This window comes from Schistosoma mansoni, chromosome 1, assembly GCF_000237925.1.
Source record: "Schistosoma mansoni strain Puerto Rico chromosome 1, complete genome".
NCBI lineage: Eukaryota > Metazoa > Platyhelminthes > Trematoda > Strigeidida > Schistosomatidae > Schistosoma > Schistosoma mansoni.
Genome location: NC_031495.1, coordinates 44533575 through 44553252, shown reverse-complemented (window position 1 = coordinate 44553252; position 19678 = coordinate 44533575). Strand labels below are relative to the sequence as shown.

Genomic DNA, 19678 nt, shown 5'->3' with positions numbered 1-19678 from the left:
TGAATCCAAATAGTTTTTTAGACTAAGTTATGATAAATAATTATTCATTCAATATAGTTAAATAGTTTAATTTGAATATTATTTATTTACTAGATTATTATTATTAACAGTATTATTATTGTTTAATCTGTAAATGTCTCAGCATGAAATTCAAAGTGAATAGAGAAATGAGGTTCATTTAATTTGTTATCTTATAAAAGAAATTTTTTCAACTACAAACATTTATTATGCAAATAAAAGAATAAGCTTGGACTATAAACATTCAGTCAGTCAATTATAAACCAATTTAAAGTGGAAAAAAAAGTGTGTCGATTCAATTTGTCATGATTCCGACTATGTCAATGACAGTCAGTCAGTCACAGCGTAGAACTTCGTATGCACGTACATCAGTTCGAGTTGCCATACCACATTAGCACAGAGATGCACTTGTCGATTCAAATCTGATTGTGGTGGAGGTAGTGAGAGTATAAGCATTGATGTGAAAGATTAGGGTTTGAAGATGTTATTGAAGGAGTATAATCCAATGAAATAAATTTGGAAAGAGAAAAAAGATAGAGACACGAAGAATTCAGAAGATTAGAATTTGGGAGAACACAAGGAGTAGATGAACCTTCACCATTGCAAATGTTTTTAGGCCATGTCATTCAAGGTCTCTAACCATCGATTGCTATCATCTCGCGGATCCCAACCAGGTAGTCTACACCTACCAACATGGCCCAGTCCACTTGTCAGTGACTTCATCGATTTGTGCCACGTTTTGGTCTGGCCGCCCATAGCTTTCTTCCAACCTACTCCTACACCATAAAGCATTGCACGTCGAGGTAGTCGGTGGTTGGGCATACGTAACACGTGTCCCAGCCATCTCAACTGATGAAGTCTCACTACTTCGTCAATCGATTTCCCATCCTTACCTAGTACCCGTTTCCTAACAACTGCATTACTTACCCGGTGGTCCCAGGATATACGTGCAATGCTTCGAAGACACCTGTGATCAAATACTAGTAGCCTGCGAATATCCTCTACTCTTATCGGCCATGTTTCACTGTCATAAATAGGACGGAACGAACTGCTGCACAGTATACTCGTCCTTTGGTTGCTAGACGGATATCTCGCCTACACCACAAATGACGCAAGTTGGCGGAAGCTAGACGAGTCTTCTGTATCCGTGATGAGATTTCGTCACACACCAGACCACAAGGGCTGATAAGACTCCCAAGATAAGTGAAGCAGTCAACACTCTCAACCACTTCACTCCCTATCATTAGTTCAGGTGTCGATGCAACCCAATCCTGAAGTAACATTTTGCACTTCGAGGGAGAGAATCGTATCCCGAACATGCCTGCATTGCTGTTTATAGTGGTCAGAAGACTCTGCATTTTGTTAGCGTCTTCGCCAAATAGAACTATGTCATCGAGGTATTCTAAGTCAACAAGTGGATCTCATGGTAGAAGTTCAACCCCTTTGAATCGGGATGATGAAAGTGTTATCTCTAAAAGCATGTCAACGACAAAGTTAAACAAGAATGACGAGAGTGGAAAGCCCTGACGAAAACCACTTGAGGCAACCAATTCTGATGACAGTTCACTATTGGCTCTAACTCGACCAGTTGTGTTCGAGTAGAGAGCCTTTATAAGATTAATGTACTTCTTTGGTACTCTATTCAGTGACAAACACTGCCATAGAACCTCATGATCAACGGAGTCAAATGCCACCTTAAGGTCAAGAAATACTACTATTGTGGGACGTCTGAATGTGTGTCTATGTTCTAGGACCTGACGTAGAGTGAATATCTGGTCTATGCAACCACGTCCAGGTCGAAAACCAGCCTGGTTTTCTCTAGTCTGCTCTTCACGAGCTTTAGTTAGGCGTCGAAGTATTATTGAAGCTAATATTTTAGACACTATATTAGTCAAACTGATTCCTCTGTGATTGTCACAGGAGGACTTTTGTCCTTTCTTATAGACTGGCACAATCAGTGATTGGGACCAGTCAGATGGGATTACGTCCAGTTCCCAGATTCTACCTAAGACCTCAGTCAATCTCGCTGCTAGTACTGGACCGCCATCCTTAAAAATCTCAGTGGTGAACCTGTCAGGGCCTGCTGCTCTCCCTTGCTTCAGATTTCCTATAGCGTTTTCAACCTCGTAGAGAGTTGGAGGACTTACATCAATTTGCCATTCAGGACGACTGGGGATCGTATGAAACGGAAGTGTGGCTGAAGGCCAGTTGAACTGATCCCTAAAGTGTTCTGCCCATCGATCCAATCTCCTGGATTGAGAGTGAATGATATGTCCATCTTTATCTGAGATAGTTTCACTGATACTTGGGTTCCTAATACCGGTTTCTTTAACAAGTCTGAATAGCTGTCTACTGTTATCTATTACCACTGCCTTTTCCATCTCTCTTGCTTTCGCTACCCACCACTGTTCACGATCATTGTGTAGGCTTCTTATTAGCCTGCTCTTAAGCTGACTCCGGTTTTCGTTATGTTCAGAGCCAGGTGGGATGAGTTTTCGAGCATCTATCAGTGCGATAGATGCTGGCGAGTTCTATTGTTTCTCCCTAACATTATGGTTTACCTTACTAGCGGATATCACAGCTGTTTCCACAGCTTTTCGGATGTCATTCTACGCTGCTTCAGGGTGGACACAACTTACATGTCTGTCTAACTGTTTTTCCAGTTGTTCCTGAAATATATTCTTAGCTTGCCTATCATTAAGTAGAACCCTTAGAGGCTAACCTACAGTGTCTTTCTTACGTCCAGTAAGACTCAGACAGATACGTGCTCGCACTAGAGCATGATCTGAGTCTAAACATGTGCTCCAGAATGAGCGACAGTCTTCTACTGAGCCCCTTCATCGGTGGCTGATAGCGATGTGATCTTATTGGGTCCAACGTTGGGACGAATTAGGGGGTCGCCATGTCAGAAGATGTTTTTCCTTATGCTTAAAATTAGTATTTGCAAGAAATAGGAGGTTATCTGAGCGCAGCTGCAACAGACGGTCACCATTATCTGTTCTTTCAGCCACGACACCATAAGATCCACCCAGATGTCTTTCCCTTTCACTTAGTTTACCTACTTGAGCATTTAAGTCACCTACCACAATTACTACATCAGAACGCCTAGCTTTTCGGAGAAGGTCGGAGAGTTTCCTGTAGAACTCATCTTTTATACCGTCTGAGCTGCAGTCAGTGGGAGAATAGGGAGAGACGACGAAGAGGCAACGACGAGTTTCCTTATCTTTTTGAGTCCTTACTGATCTGTTTAGTTGGACAGCGCATAGACGACTGTCTACTGGGATCTAGTCTAAAAGAGCTAGTTCTACCTTAGAACTTAATGCTATACCTACTCCAGCGAGGCCACGGAAAGCAGCATCCGAGCTTCCAGATACACGAAGCGTGTATCCAGATGGTTTTTCATTTTGATTAGGTGAGGTCAAATGAATTACAAGAAGCCAACAAAAGTGAACATGAATTATTGCATGGATTATATAAAGTTTTCACTGTATTTTATTGGATAAAATCCTAAGAGAATGTTAGAAACAATACTTTAGATTTCCTATTCTTCATCTGAAAATCTGTCTCCTCATTAGAAATATAACTCTGGAAATTACATTTCCGTTATATCTGTGGTATAATTCAGTGATAATATACACTAAACCAATCAGCCATACGGAGTTATATCGCAAAGAATGTGTAGGAATCTTTGTACCAATGGTTGACTGATAATGTAAAAAAACTCATGTGTATATATGAGTTACTGGACCGATCCAGAAAGGAATTGCTTAGTGGTGACTGAGTTGTAACCATGATCCGTTAAACAGGTCGCTTACTCTCAATAACCTGACCACAACCGAGTCTCTCACTTATCATGTGGGTTCGAAGTAGGTTATGACATATATAGATTCTCTTGGACTATTAGATTCTAAAGAAATGAATAAAGTGGCCGACTGTAAACTATAAAATTATAACACAACTGAAACATTAGTGGAATGTCAAAGAAAAAAATGTATTTGTACCACTGAAACTGATTATCTGAGGTTTCTCCATCACACATGATTGTTATCTCACTAACTATAAAGAGAATTTTATTCTGTCTGAAGACTTTAACAGTGAACTAATTAATGACGATAGAAAAACTGTAGAGTTTTCGTCTCGGGTCTGCATCAACCAGAGAATCTTTGATAATTAAATAGAATTACACAGAAAATTCATCCTAGCTCGGAATAGTTTAGTCATATACAACACCAACACCTCCAATATTCGAACTGATGATTTTACAGCGTTATAGTGATAGTAGTGTGCCTAACTTCGCTTTAACATTCTTCAAAGTACATGTTTCAGTATAAGGTACATTTTAATTCCGACGATTTATTGATTTATTTTTTTCTTAAATGTTAGTTGCAGATAAAATGTAATTAGTCAGTACAATGTGCAAGAAAATATGATTTTAGTTGTTCGATGTCACTGGTTTTCAAGTTCGTCTGTTGTAAAAACTTCAAACATGTATTTATTACTACTACTTTAAATTCAGATATGTTATGTCCCGAAAACAATAGTGAATGGTAACTTTGGGATCTATTTATGAACCAATAATACGCATATATTTTTATCGTATGATTGCTAAATAACTAAACTATTCATATTCATGTCCTCTTTATTATGAGCTTTATTTTTAACTATAAACTATTGTTATATGATTTACCATCCCTGAATCATGCCTTGTCTATTATTTACTATCTCCCCTATTCACAGCCACATTTGGCTAAATTTTGTACAAATGTTATTTTCTATTTTATGGTACGATGTGGTCAGTTTGATTAGTATATTAACTCACTATGTTTGAAATATGATGATTCGAACCGCAGGGGCTGTTCTGGATTTAACTGTCTGGGCTAGACAGAAAGCAGGACCGACAAGTATTCTAGACTGCTTGTACAGTTTTCGTTTATCATTGGTACGATCGGTAATACGCTGCTCTCTGATTGGCGATCTTATTACGTCATACGTAAACAGGGCATCCACTCGGCCGCAAGCTGTAACAAGATAATAGTCGAATAGCTACAGTATTACAAATATTAAAAAAATCATTTAAAAAAAAAACAATTCTCATTAGATGATAGTATAATCATGGATACTAAGGGAAACAATATTTATAATGATCATTATGTTAAAAAAATCATATATACGAAAATCTGTAACAGATGGGCTACTTCCGTCTACCTCCTTTACTCTAAATTACTTTTCTTTATCTCTAATTACTTCAGCGACAGCAGTAACGTCATCAACGTCAGCAACGATATCTTCAACAGGAACACCCACACATTTCAATAGACCATCTTCTGATCAATGCATTTCTAAAGTGATGTGGAGTGAAAAATTCGTGGAGGAATTTTTGAAGAAATCTTTATTAACGACCTCATCAAACAATGTGGTACATAATCAAAATGAACCAGTCTATTTATCCAGCAGTTTTTCAGGTAATTTAATTTCTGTAAGGTGGTTGGTAAAACATTCTGAATCTAGATTTATTGCTATTTTAAGAGGTATGAACAACTGGAATTCAACTCAGTGACTCAACGGTATCATACATATTCCATTCAATGAATTAAAGTTTAATGAAAAATATCCATACCAAGTTCGGAAAACAAAGCACCAGCACTACTTATTTCTTTCGTTGTAGTAGTAAATGTTTTATTATCACGTACGAACTAACTTAGATTAGGGCTACACTAATATCAGTTGCCACATAAATTCTAATACTTCTATCTATAATATTCTTGTATACAGAATTAGTTAAAATCACTAGTCATAAATGAGTTATGCATTTTACGATATGCGTGATATTAGCAGGAATAAATCAAACAAATAATACGGAAATAAAAGAAAGGCGTACATATTTACGGACTTATGCCCCATTCACCATCGGGCAGGAGAATAGGCCGCCCATCAGCATTGTCGATCCAACCATATCATAGTCGATCCTCTCCAGTGCTTCGACTACAACGTGTACGGCTTCTGGACCTTCCTTTACACTTGCAGTGGTGGTTATTCGAAAACTGGAGCTGGGATATCTGTTTAGTGAGGACTTCGACTGTCTGTCGTAACTCGGCTATCTTGTCGGTTGAGTTTGTTTGTACGTGTGATACCGAGTGAGTCCTGGTTCGCTCGTAAATTCTATCGGCTATGTCTGCTAGCCTGTCAAAGTCGACATCTTCGTCTGCGATTGCGAGTATGTGTTGGATGTTTTGTGGGAGGCATCTGGGCCACAATTGATATAATAAACGTTTATCAACTATACGATTCCCCGAAACATTTGCCAAATGGCGTTTTGATTGCGAAAGTGTGTTATCCCCTAGCTCCACATTGGCCAAAAGTTGATCGATTTTCTGCTGGTCGGAGAGAGAGGTAACACGTATGATCTCTCTTTTTAGGCAATTATATGGCGAGTCAGGACCCGGTTTAAAAATGACGTCAGGCACTTTTTCAATAACGCTGTCTGGTAGCAACGAATTTGCGTAACTAAATTTCGTGCTCTGACTTGTGATTCTGTTTGCAACAAAAAAGCTCTGTAAGCGTGCGAACCAGAGTTCAGCCTTTCGAGGATTAAAAACAGGTAAAGGTACAGAGATGACACCCACGGAAAAAGACTTAGATGAAAGGCTTGGTGAATCATCGAGTGACATAATGCAAAAAAATAATAACAGTAGCAATAATAATAAGCTGCGGATTGAAATATACAATGTGAAGAAATAACCAATAACAACAAGAAAAATATATGAGAGACTCTTCGAATAAAAACAACTGTCACTTTGGGATTAAATATGAGAATTTACAGATATAATTCCAAAGGGACAATGTTATGAATGAATTTATTATGACTGTCAGTGAATTGTTAATTGGAACAGTAATTCCAATGTCAGGTTCTTTATGATCCGATTGGATAATATGCATCAGACTTGTAGAGGAATGGTGCGTGTTCTAAATGCGGCTCACCAACTTGTAGAGGATTAATTCCTTTATATTTGACTCCAATAAATAAATAATGTCCCGTCAACTGAATATTTAAGGCAAGCTAAATCTCTTAGTAGAATCATAGGGTTTACTTGAGATTATTCAAAAACCCGAACACCAGTTATATAGTTTATTGTTAAGGCCAGAATAAATATTGATGCAGAATAATATGAACTCAGTATATTTCGTGGTTACTCGTCAGTTAATTACAACCAAATATGTATTAGAATTTGAGCATTGCGATAATAAATAGTGTGGAACAATTGACGTAGGTGAATGTAAAGGATTGCAATGACAAAATGTTATCAATGACAACGATATATATATATATATATATGTGCAAGAGAAGGTCAGAGGTTATTAGGTATTAGAATGAAGGAAGCATAAAGGGTGGGTGGTGTAATAGTTGAGTGGAGTTCAGAGACAGATAAGGTAAATTGTGTGATAATTTTAGAGGTAATAAAGGATTCATGGATTTAAAAACAAATAGGATGTATTACGTAATAATTTAATAGAATTTGGAGAGTTCATATAATTTAAGAGAAACAAGTGAGTGGAAATGTGTGAGTAATAGGGTGGTCTAAGAATTGGGTAATGGAAAAGGAAAATAATACAAATTCAAATATTAACCAAAATAAAACTAATGGCCAAGAAAAAAAGAAAACACACACACAAAATAATTGGATTACATGGGTAGTAATTAGTTTATTTATGTCTCCTTTTGAATACATAGATCCGGTTTAAGTTCTTTTATCGTGATCGCTTCAGCAAACCGGAAAGCAGTCGTACTTCTTTGTCTTCTAATAGTTTTGAAAGCCTGAGAAATTTCATTGGTATGCCCAGTGTCAAGTAAATGCTGAGCAATTACACTGTTGAGAGCCCTGGTCCCTTGCAACCTCAGTTTCTTTGGAACATGTTCACAAATGCGAAAATGTACTCTTCTTTCGGTTCTTCTAATGTGTGTGCTTTGGTACTTACATGTAAATTGGTAAATACAGTTGGAGCTACTGAGAAAAGAGAAAAAGCAGGTATCCATGGTGGTTTAGCTTCAATTGACTCATGGTCTTAACTATATAAAATTATTAGAATCTCCACAAAATCCCTTTCTAATAATGATCATATGTTCACTAGTGACTGCCACCAATAGGTATTTCCTGGAGTTTTAGTGAGAAGCAGTAACCAGTAGAGTTCAACCAGGTCTGTAAGGAGATATCAACTCGCTGAAGATATTGGTGAACGGTTGCTCAATTTCGTGGATTGGTTGAAGTTAGACATTAACACCGTTGAATGCCGGCTGTGGTCCAGTGGTTAAGCACTCGCGCGCGAGACTGATAAGTCCCGGGGTTGGAATCTCGCGAGTGAGGGATCGTGGATGAGCACTGCTGAGGAGTCCCATAATAGGACGAAACGGCCATCCACTGCTTCCACGTTCCCCATGGTGGTCTAGCTTCAATTGACTCATGGTTTCAACTATAAAACCACTAAAATCTTCACGAAACCCCCTTCTGATATATATATATATATATATATATATATATATATTGCAATCCTTTACATTTACTTAAGTCAATTGTTCCACACTATTTATTATCGCAATGCTCAAATTCTAATACATATTTGGTTGTAATTAACTGACGAGTAACCACGAAATATACTGAGTTCATATTATTCTGCATCAATATTGGTTCTGGCTTTATTTAAATTCATAAAAAGAACTAAGTGCATGCAATTATTGTTACCGTTTCCACAGTTGTTCAGTACTTTCTTGGATTGAGTTCAGTCTTGGCAACCTTCAGGTGGTGATTCGAATCTATGTCAACTCTTCTCCTGATTCTCACGTCTTACATTCACCTTCTGAACACTTTGGTGATGTGTGTATGATCGATCTGATTATCCGTGGTGTGATCCGATCAGACATATGTAGCTTCGTGTATACGTTTGTGTGAAAATATTGTTCCACCTATGAATATTTTGTTGAATGAACATAAATTTGCAAATGTGTCACCATTTGCGTGACCATTCTCACTCCTTTCTCCCAGTCAATCCATGTCGTAGCATGATATCTTCACACTCGGTGTTGTCTATTCCGACTTTGGTGTTTAAGTCTCTCATCTTGATGGTCAGGCCCTTTCCTGAACTCGTCACTCTGATTGACAGGAGCCTCTTCTAAAACTGGTCTTCTTTGTCTTCATTTTTGTCGTTGGTGGGTGCATAACACTGGATAACATTCATTGTGTTCCCTTCCTTCTATGCTTTGAATGATGCTTTGATGATTGTGGATCCATGAGATTCCTATCCTATGAGTGTTTAACGTGCTTCTTTGGACATCATCAGTGCAACTCCCTGAGTGTGTGGAGCATTTTCTACTTCATGATCAGAGCACAAAAGCATCTGTCTTCAATCCAATCTTTTCTTTCTAGGTTTTTTCCGATGAGCTTCACTTATTCCGAGAACCATCAATTTGTATCTCCTCAGTTCCGTAGCTATTTTTTCGGTTTCCACTGACTTTCATTTTGTTCTGACATTCTATTTTTTTATGTTATTTGTTCGTCTGGTATTTAGAATGTCCATCGGCTACGTTACTTCTGAAGAATCTCGACTTTTACGATAATATGCCAAAATTCTTCCTAATGAATATCCCTTATCTTGAATGACAGTGTTAAATTGTTTTTTATCTGCATTTTTCATTCACCTTCTAAACACTTTTTTGTACGTGATGGCATTGCTAACTTTATGTCATGCCTTATTTCTTTACGTGTGTTTGGTGGCGGTGTTAAGTCTTGAATAGCTACAGGAGGAGCTGAAACGGGTTGTCAGCAATGTTTAAATTTAGAAAAAGCTGAATGACGAAGCTATCAACTGAATTCTCAACACTTCCATTTGAAATTCAACTAATTCGTTCGTTTCTGATGCCTAAACTTTCAAGCGATAGAAGTTTGGTGAACAAATTTAAAGTACGTTAGTAATGTGATTGAAATCATGAACCTTCGATAGAACATCGTTGCAAACCGGGAAACTCTCGACTGGCATTTATTTCCTGTATGGGATTCGTCAGCAGCTTGCATCCAGAACCTCTCACGGAATAATTGAATTCAGGACCCTTAGTGGCACCCACGTGATTTTATTGGCAATAAAATTCATCAAAATGATTGGAATTTCTAAAATATGTTGCTTGGGCTGTGTTACAATAAATATTTGTGAAAGGTCTGAAACTTTTATTACTAAGCTTATGCAGCCATTGGTAAAATGATAAAAAATTTAGTCAAACTATTTTGGTTGAATGTTTTATTAATTAACGACAGCTTAGATTATTACTCTATATTCAAGTATTCAGTAACTTACTGATGCTTTTGTTGTTTGGAATCTGTTCCACTGGGCCTTATTCTATGAACAAACTAATCGTTTACATAGAGTTTTTTTCATCAAATCAATCAAGTTATATTAATAAAAGGAGAATTTTAAATTCACCTCCTACCGTGTTCCTAGGGGTCGTTCGACCATCTAGACAAAGAAGGAAGCCAAAGCCCATACGTAAGGCTTCGTTGTAAAAATGCTTCAACACATGAACACATTCATAAGTTATAATACTCGTTCAGGTATATCATATATATGGTGAAATTGACCAGATAAATCACTTGTTAGCAATAACATTCCTACACTTGGATGTCCCATGTGTTACACGGCTCTGAGACACCATATGATCCATGTTACCTTGTGCAGTCTATCAGAATAACTGGGTTTTGTCCGACATTTTAAGTCAACGAAAAATTAATGTTATGATATCATTAATCTATATCACATGGCATATATGATAAAAGTCTATAAAATAACCTAAATTTCACGAGTTATTGAAGCTTTACGTAAAATTAAGGGGATTCTGTCTAAATTTATAAAGGTACAACTCTGGTCCAATGGTTTTGCCGACATATCATTAAATCTGGATGTCCTTGGAGTCATGGCCTGATTTCAGTTGTATGTCAACTTTGCAACTGTCTCTTACAATTGGGTGTTCTTAGACGTAATCTGAAGTCAAAAACAATGAACTCAACATCGATAGATAATAAATCATTTCTGGTGCATAACATTCATTCATACAGAAATTCCTCGAACCCTACTACAGAGATATTTGAGGTAAGTTCATAAGACAATCAGTTCCAAATGATTTGAAAATATTTTTTGACAGTTTGCAAGTTAATAACTGTTCGAAACAGCAGCAATTAGGAATTTTGAGGAACTTTCATTATATTTTGATCTAGTAATCTTTTAGCACAATTGAATTGTATGCTTAATAATCTATACTCCTGTCCAAACGCATAAGTAAGTTAACGAAGACCGACCAGACTGGTTGAAGGATTTATTCAGGTGGTTTGTTTGATTAGTCAGTACTGATATTTTAAAATATTTTATAGATTATGGTGATATCTAATTTAGGCCAAATCTTCTCAAATTTGCCACTTTAAAGTTTCGATTTCCCTGATAAAATAGGACGAATTGATGAACTGAGAATAATTAAATACTGTTTTATGAAATGGTTGGGTGTATATTTCCAGTTACTGCTTTTAGTGAGGTCCCATTCGCTGAAGCAAAAGATTATATTTGTGACACTAATTGTCGCTTGAAGCAACATCAGCGCCTACTTCCATTCAAGTCGTGGGCAGAGGTCGCTTTACTAGTAGTAAATCTGTATTTTGTTATATTGTAAGCTGCTATCCAAATATGAAACAACGATATGACAAAACGAATAAACTGGCAAGGATATATAGTCCGCGCGAAATTCGTCATTTGCAGCTGACATACGCTATATAAAAGGCATGTAAAACGATGTAGCAGATGCACTATCGAGATTAAATATCAATACCTTATCAATCCATGATATAAACTATCAAGATGTGGCGAAACATTCAATGCTCGACATGGAGCTAGAGAAGCTTTCGCAATCTAATGAGACAAAACCATTGTTCCAAAACATTCCATAAACAACAAGGACATCTTAACCTGTAATATCTCAACAAGTAAAACTGGCCCCTTTGTACCTTATGATATGAGACGAAACATTTTTGAGAAATTGCACAACATATCCCATCCAAGTATAAAAAACACAATAAAGCTTGTTACAGATAGGTTTGTATGGCCGAAGATAAACAAAGATGTACGAAAATGGTCACGGGAATGCATCCAATGCCAAAAGTCGAAAGTACACAGGCACATCATATATCCTACAGGAATTTTTCCCGTCACTAGCTCTAGGTTCGACCACATTCATATCGACATTGTTGAACCGTTACCAATTTCCAATGGTTACACTCATATACTAACACGTATAGATAGATTCACGAGATGGCCCATAGCCGTCCCGTTAAAAGACACATCGGCATCAACAGTGGAGAAGAAATTAGTGAAACACTGGATTACAAATTTCGGTGTCCCATCAACAATTACGACCGACCGTGCAGCCTATCTTGAAAGTAAACTATTTCAACAACTTACAGACACTTTCGGTATAAAGAGAATTAAAACCACTGCATATCATCTGACTGCTAACTGGATGGTAGAAAGGTTCCACCGATAGTTAAAAGCCTCTTTGACGGTCACAGGAGGAGATTACAAATGGGATGTCAAACTTCCTTTGATATTATTATGCATTCGCTCAACTATCAAACAAGACATCGGTTGTTGTGCTGCTGAGTTGGTTTATGGAACAACGTTACGTTTTCCTGGTGAGTTCTTTGAAAGTGCAACAAATATCCCGGCAGATATAACCAACTATGTGCAACAATTGGAATAGCGGATGGAATCCATTAGGTCCGTCGAATCTTGAACCTAGAAGACGAAGTCATTCGTACCCATTGAATTAGACAAATGTTCACATGAAGTCGTCAGAAATGATAGAGTACGACAGTCTTTACAGACTCCTTACTATGGTCCTTTTAAAATCGTACGAAAGACGGAAAAACTGTTACGGTAGAAATAGCTGGTAAATATGACACTGTTAACATCGACAGAGTAAAACCAGAGTTTTTAGAGCACACCGAGAAACAGATAACGATAAAATCGTCTAAATCCGCATCAGAGCAAGGACCACACAAACTATCTGCAACAAGCAATATTTCACACCGAAGTCCAACAGCAACAGAAACTACAACAAGATCAGGAAGAAGTGTACACTGGCCAGATAGGCACGTAGCAACCACCATATTTATCTTGCCCAAATCCTGAAATTGTTCTTATGACACGAAATCCTTCTTTATATTCATTAACTGTTCTTAACCGGCCCCATGGATCTTCATTATGCTTACTTTTGGACTTCATGCGATCCCTTGATGTTAAATATACATTTGTAAACATACACAAATCGTTTCAAAACATACAAGCTGTCATTACAAATTAACGCTTATTCATCATATCGAGTGATACATTTACTTTGTAAACAATTTTTTTATCGCATTGTCGAACCTAGATGTTATTAAAAGATTCATTTTTGAAAAAAATTAATGTTCTGGATGCGAGCTTATGTAGCAAGCCAATGGAACATTTTTATTATTTGTATGCTCTCTGTAATTTAGACTTTTAATCCATTATGTAAATTTATGTGTGAGTCTGATTGAGAGCGTGTCTGCACATAAATTATTACGAAATCAAATGTGTGAGAGATAATTGTCTTCTTGATGAATATGAGACGGGCGAAGAATAAATGAAAAGTCTGTAGGTTATAACGACGAATAATTGCAAAATTAAGAAGATTGAAAACAAGAGGTGGATATGTGAGCAACAACATTACTGTTTACGAAAAGCAGGTGTTGGGGTTCTTATGTACAAATTGATAATTAGAAATACAGGTATACTGGCAGTAGTGGTAAAAATAATAAAATACCTAAAGTTCTAGTTAATAAATCAGCATAGGAAGTATGTCAAACTTGGATGAACTCTAAAATAATGATCACAAAGTATTATGAAATTATCTAACAAAAGAAGTATGTATATAATAGAATGTGAACGGAAACAGGTGGAAAATGGAAAACAAATACAGGATGTTAAAAACTAATAAAATCGTTTATTCAATCATATCTAGCCAAGAAAAAAGATGTCCAAAAAAGTTGGCTGCGTAGAATGTCCTTTAAATTGTTCTTCTTAACCTCTCATTTAGGACATCGCTAGCCACATCTCCGTTTTAACTGTGGTTTCGAGAATAGCAATTTATTGCAAGGGTGAATATCCATAGCTTATTTTTATCCGCTTACACGTACTTCAATAAAAAATTTCTAGCAGTGAAGCAGAGGTGTGTTCTAAGCCTAGATATATCAGTTATGGTAGTAGCAGAGGCTGAATTTGTTCATTGTGAACATAGTTCAAAATTATTGGTGTTAGTGGTAATCATTGCAATAGTGCAAACAGAAAGAAAGTATGTTGTCTTTGGTAGTTTCTTTTAACTCGATAGATAGTGAGTTTGTTTTGACCGAATAAACGATTTTCACTAAATGTCTCATTAGCGCACTTCGCATTTATCCTTTGTTTTTGTTTTCCAGTCATGGTATTCTATCACCCTCTTTACCATAAGGAGTATAGTATGACTAAATGTACCTGGATCCACAAAAGCGGATTTTAATTGATCCATATTAAAATGATCAAATGTGAAAGTTAGTGTTTTAGTGATTGTTGGTAAACATAGATCGATTCTACCGGAAAAATGCCCATTTAAGAGGACTTTAATTACTCAAATTTATTGTCAATAACTAAACTGATTTAAACATAAATTTATAAATTTTGATCTTTGTTATTTTGAATTTAACTGATAACGATAAGAAATATGAGGAGCTTACTTTTCAGTATATTTTCTTAATGTTATTTAGCTTAATATGGATTATGTCTGGAGTGGCTATAATGAACAAGGAAATACAATTGATATCAGTAGTTCAATTAATGTGAATAATGACCAACAACAATTAACTCAAGAACAACAACAAGTTGATGAATACAAACATTTTCAAATGACTATTTATAATCATTTAATAAATCTTCATAAAGAATTTGAATATGAATTAGATCGAGTAACAAGAGAACACGAACTACAATTGTTTAAAGTAAACATTTTTATCTTTGGAATGTGTTTTATTGTTTATGATGAAATGTTGATGGTTTATTATGTGATTGTTGGTACATTCTGTTCAGGCATTTGAAACATCTATTTTGTTAAACCGTAAAATGTTTAAAGTTAAACGCTTTATTTCAGACTTGGTTGAACTGGATAACTAGCAATAGTGTTTGTTTGTACTCTCAAACTATTATAACAAGAAAGGAAGCCATTTATTTACCGAAATATAAAAACAACAGAATTTGAACGTCATAGAGAAGAAAATTTCCACTTTAATGATATCATTTTCTCAAGCTGTACAACCGTATTTAAAGGTAATTTTTACACGTAGTAGTCTGTAACAAAATAGAGGAGTCTTAAAAAAATTATCGAATATAGTCAAACTTATTCAAGTGTATGTCGATGGAAATGAAGTTGTGTTGCATAGTATAGTCAAGATTATGGTCAGAATGGGGATTTGTGGAGATTTTAGTAATTTTATTAATAGAATTTATTTTTTTCATTCCGTTTCGTCCAATTAAATGACTAGTTTCGAATTCGTTATAATTGGTTATTTCATTTCTTAGAATTGCTACAAAATGTAAGTACTTGTCGATAGAGTACCTTTTGTGTCGTTTCTCACGTTGTCACAGAAACGGATAACATGTTTTTGAATACATTGTATGTGGTGGAGTTCCAATCACTTGAAGCATTAAAGGACGTCATTAAAACTTATGAAAGAGCTACGTACTGCCATTATGCAGTGAGAGACTCTCATTTCCATAGGGATCAGAAGCCGTATATCAAATTTGTATGTTGGAGAAATGGCAGTAGAATACCTAGATGTTCCTCACAGTCAACTAGACGAAGTAGGTAATATGATTATTAATACTATATTATTCACTAAGGACTTCCATGAATATTCAATGTCCGGCCTTCATCTTTTGTAAGTTCATTGATGGTTACTGGACTGTTGTTTGTGGGAATGTGTATCACAATCATGAGTGCGATTCCGTGAGGTATGACAATAATTATTGTATGCGATGGTGAACGGATGCTGAATCCGAAACAGTGATATCTCTTCTGATTTCGGGGACAGTATCATTAAATATTGATCACTTCTCTTACCAATTTTATGGAAAACACCTGAATGCCCGAAATGTTTATAGCATGCGCCACTAATTGTTCTCACAGACCAGCCTTCCTGGTAAGCAATGTGCTTATTTACACTGTAAACGTTAGGTGACTATGCCAAATTGAAAGTTCACATCATGTCGTTTGGTGAGTTTTGTGATTACGAAATTGATGAAAAACATTGTCTTCTGCACTTCTTCTCAACTGCTGATCAGATGAATTTGGAAACTTATTTTCTTGATGGTGTTAGTTTTGACGGGACCTACAAAACCAATAACGAAAGCATTTATTGATATCAAGTAGTTGCGTTCGATATGAATTTAATGGAGATACCTGTTTGTATTGCCTTTATAAGTCACGAAACGTCTGTTTCACCGTCGCAATTCCTGTCATACTTCAAGCGCCAAACTAACAATCAAGAGTTGGTTGATATTGTCCCAGATGACTCATCTGCAATAGCTGCTGCTACAACACGGGTGTATCCAAACTCTCACTACATTTTGTGTCGCGTACACCTCATTCGCAGTGACATAAATAGAGTAAGTTATTCATTGATTGACATTAACCGTAAACTGTAATTGTAGAGGATGCGATCTGAAATTATACAACTGTTTTCCCGTCTGATGTTCACTCGAAAAGTGGAAAGGATAATAAAAATCTTTATGCATTACAGTCTTTTGTAGTTTTCAAAGCTACCTTTCATTTAATGAAGCCTCAAACGGGACTTTCTACCGATACATAAGAGATCATTTGCTGTGAAGAAACACAATTGGTCTGATGCTTTTAAACCGGCTGGGACACTGCTTGAACAAAATAATACAAACTTCGTCGAGACCACTGACCGAATCTTGAAGCTTCACAAGCTCAACAGAAAAACCTCTGTGTTCAGATCTATATTCAGTAGGCTTCTTCCGATTGGATATTGGATGGAAGTGCGAGTTCAGAAATACACAATTTATTGTCATAACAAAACAAATATCTGTCGGGAGTCGCAAATACGTCATCTTCAAAAAACCTTACACCTGCTGCTTGTCAACTATTGAAGCGTCACATGTGCATTACTGTGACAGAAGTCATAACGTCAGTGGACTTGTTCATGGCTGTTGACGCTACTGGCACTTACACGGTAACCCGAAATCCCATTAATTGTTCATGTAGTTTTTCTATTGAAAACGGATTGCCATGCCGTCATGTGTTGGCCTATTGTACACTTACTGAGGCAGAAGTGAACACTGAAGTAATTAGTGACAGATGGTTACTGTCAGACAGTTACTTCACTAGCATAGCTATTGACAATTACTTCCCTGTCCAAGTAGGACAACCAAGGAACAAAAGGCATTGTATTCCCTAGTAAGACGTATGTCTGAAGAACAATGTAGTGTCGTCTTTAACTCTAAGTTTCAGACGGAAGCCTCCAATTCCGTTAATTCAACAGACAAGAAGTTCCAACTATTAAACAAACGTGGATTTGGATACCACGTTGAGTAATGTCGAAGATGAAATTGTTTCCACAAATGCATAATTCGCTGACCGAGACAACAACACTGACGAAGATGCCTACGACAACCGATTGTGTGACATATGCAATCTTGCTCAGTCGTCAAGTGAAACTACTGATGGAAACACTTTGACTTTTTGTCGTTGCAATGCAATTTTTCATTTGTTTTGTGGCTGGAACCTACAACCCCAATTCCATGAATTCCACTGTCCCATGTGCGGCGCTGTTCAGGACAATCTGAAATGTTAAGAGGCCGAGTAAAGACCCTTTTTGGGGCGATACACAATTTGATTTAATTTCTTCTGTTTTAACTAGTTAAAAAAAGGCACCAAACGATTTTCGTTAATCTCATTATCAGTGAAGTAGTTTAACTGTTTCATCTGATAACTCCTTTCTTGCATACATTTTAGTCACTATTGATGAAAAAGTTCTTCTCCTCCAAGTGTTTACTGAAAATTGGCAGGAATAAGTTTAAGTTATCAATAACATTGATTTACTGTATTATAAATCGGAAACTATGTACTAAGATTAAATCACCGGTACAACAACATTATTTCTATGGGAAAGATCGACTGAAATAACACTGATCAATTATAATCAAGATATAGTGATTGAGCTATATAATCATTTGAGATTAATGACAATAATGTGATCATAGACTAGATATTAGGAATAGTTTTTTATGGTTTATCAAATGCCTATATCATCTAATGAACACTAATCTGGCTAACGACAGTACATGCAAAATTCAATAAGAATGTTTCAATATAATCAAAATTACCATAATGGTATTTAGGAAATAAATGTAGGCTTTCATTTATTAATTTTATAGTTGAAATCATGAGTCAATTGAAGCTAGACGACCATGGAAACCCTGGAAGCACTGGTCGGCCGTTTCGTCCTATTGTGGGACTCCTAAGCAGTGCGCATCCACGATCCCGCCTCGTGAGGTTCTAACCTAGGACCTATCAAGTATTGACGAAGATGAAATTGTTTCTATTGATTCAGAAAAGTTTACTGAACGAGACAACAACAATAACGAAGATGCCCACGACAACATATAGTCTGAGATTTCCAATCTTGCACATCCGCCAAGTGAATCTGCTGATGGAAGTGCTTTAATATTTTGTCGATGCAACGCAATTTTTTTGCTTAAACTCAATACCACAATTCCATGGATTCCGCTGTCCCATGTGCGGCGCTATTACGGAATCATAGTAATGTCATTGTTCAAGAAAACCTGAATTGTTAAGAGACCGAGTAAAGGCCCTTTATAGGGCCACCCACAATTTAATTTAAATTCCTTTGTTTCAATTTCTTATTTCCATGGGAAAGGTCGTGATGAGTTAGAATCAAACCAAAGTGATTAAGCTATCAAAAATTAATTTGACATTAATAATTCACGTTTTAGTAATACATTTATACGTTTTATCAAATGTTTATATCGTCTAATAAACACTAATCTGGCTAAGAACAGTACATGGAAAATTTAGTAAGAATGAATTCATTTAGTATTGCTTGTTTGAATCTTCCCATCGATGTGTTAGGACTGCAACTGGTCAGTCTCTAATTGGCATATGTGCATACTGTGCGTATCGCCTCGATATATCCTAAATTCACAAGCATGGTAAGCAGAGATGGAATGTTTTAATGTTTTTTAAATTGTTCAGCTAGACGAACGTATGCTTTTATTTATTACATCGAAAGTAAACGTTGATATAACCAAATCTCAATCGATACAGTTGACCTCATTCGCATTCAGCGGTATAATGAACATAAATGTTTCTGATGTCAGACGTAGGCCTGTCAATTTACACTTAATATGACCAATATTTCAATTACTTGTCGAAAACGGTTATTTTCTAAGCGTTTAGCTGTTTCGGTTTTAATATTAAAATGTGTCCAAATATTACGAATATATGCATAATATTTGTTAGTTTCCGTCTAAACATGTTTAACAAATA

At 36.4% G+C, this 19678-nt stretch overlaps 1 protein-coding gene across 1 annotated transcript in view; it reads left to right on the top strand.

The window, feature by feature from the left end:
• The window catches only part of Smp_196400 (putative sphingosine phosphate lyase), a gene marked incomplete at both ends in the record, with an annotated part of 39939 nt that overhangs the window by 12250 nt on the left and 8011 nt on the right, over positions 1-19678 (top strand). Inside the window, 3 exons of the mRNA XM_018794551.1 lie at positions 5268-5480; positions 10910-11145; positions 14862-15092. Of these exons, the coding sequence (XP_018648953.1) occupies positions 5268-5480; positions 10910-11145; positions 14862-15092 (680 nt within the window). The remainder of the gene's footprint in view (positions 1-5267; positions 5481-10909; positions 11146-14861; positions 15093-19678) is intronic.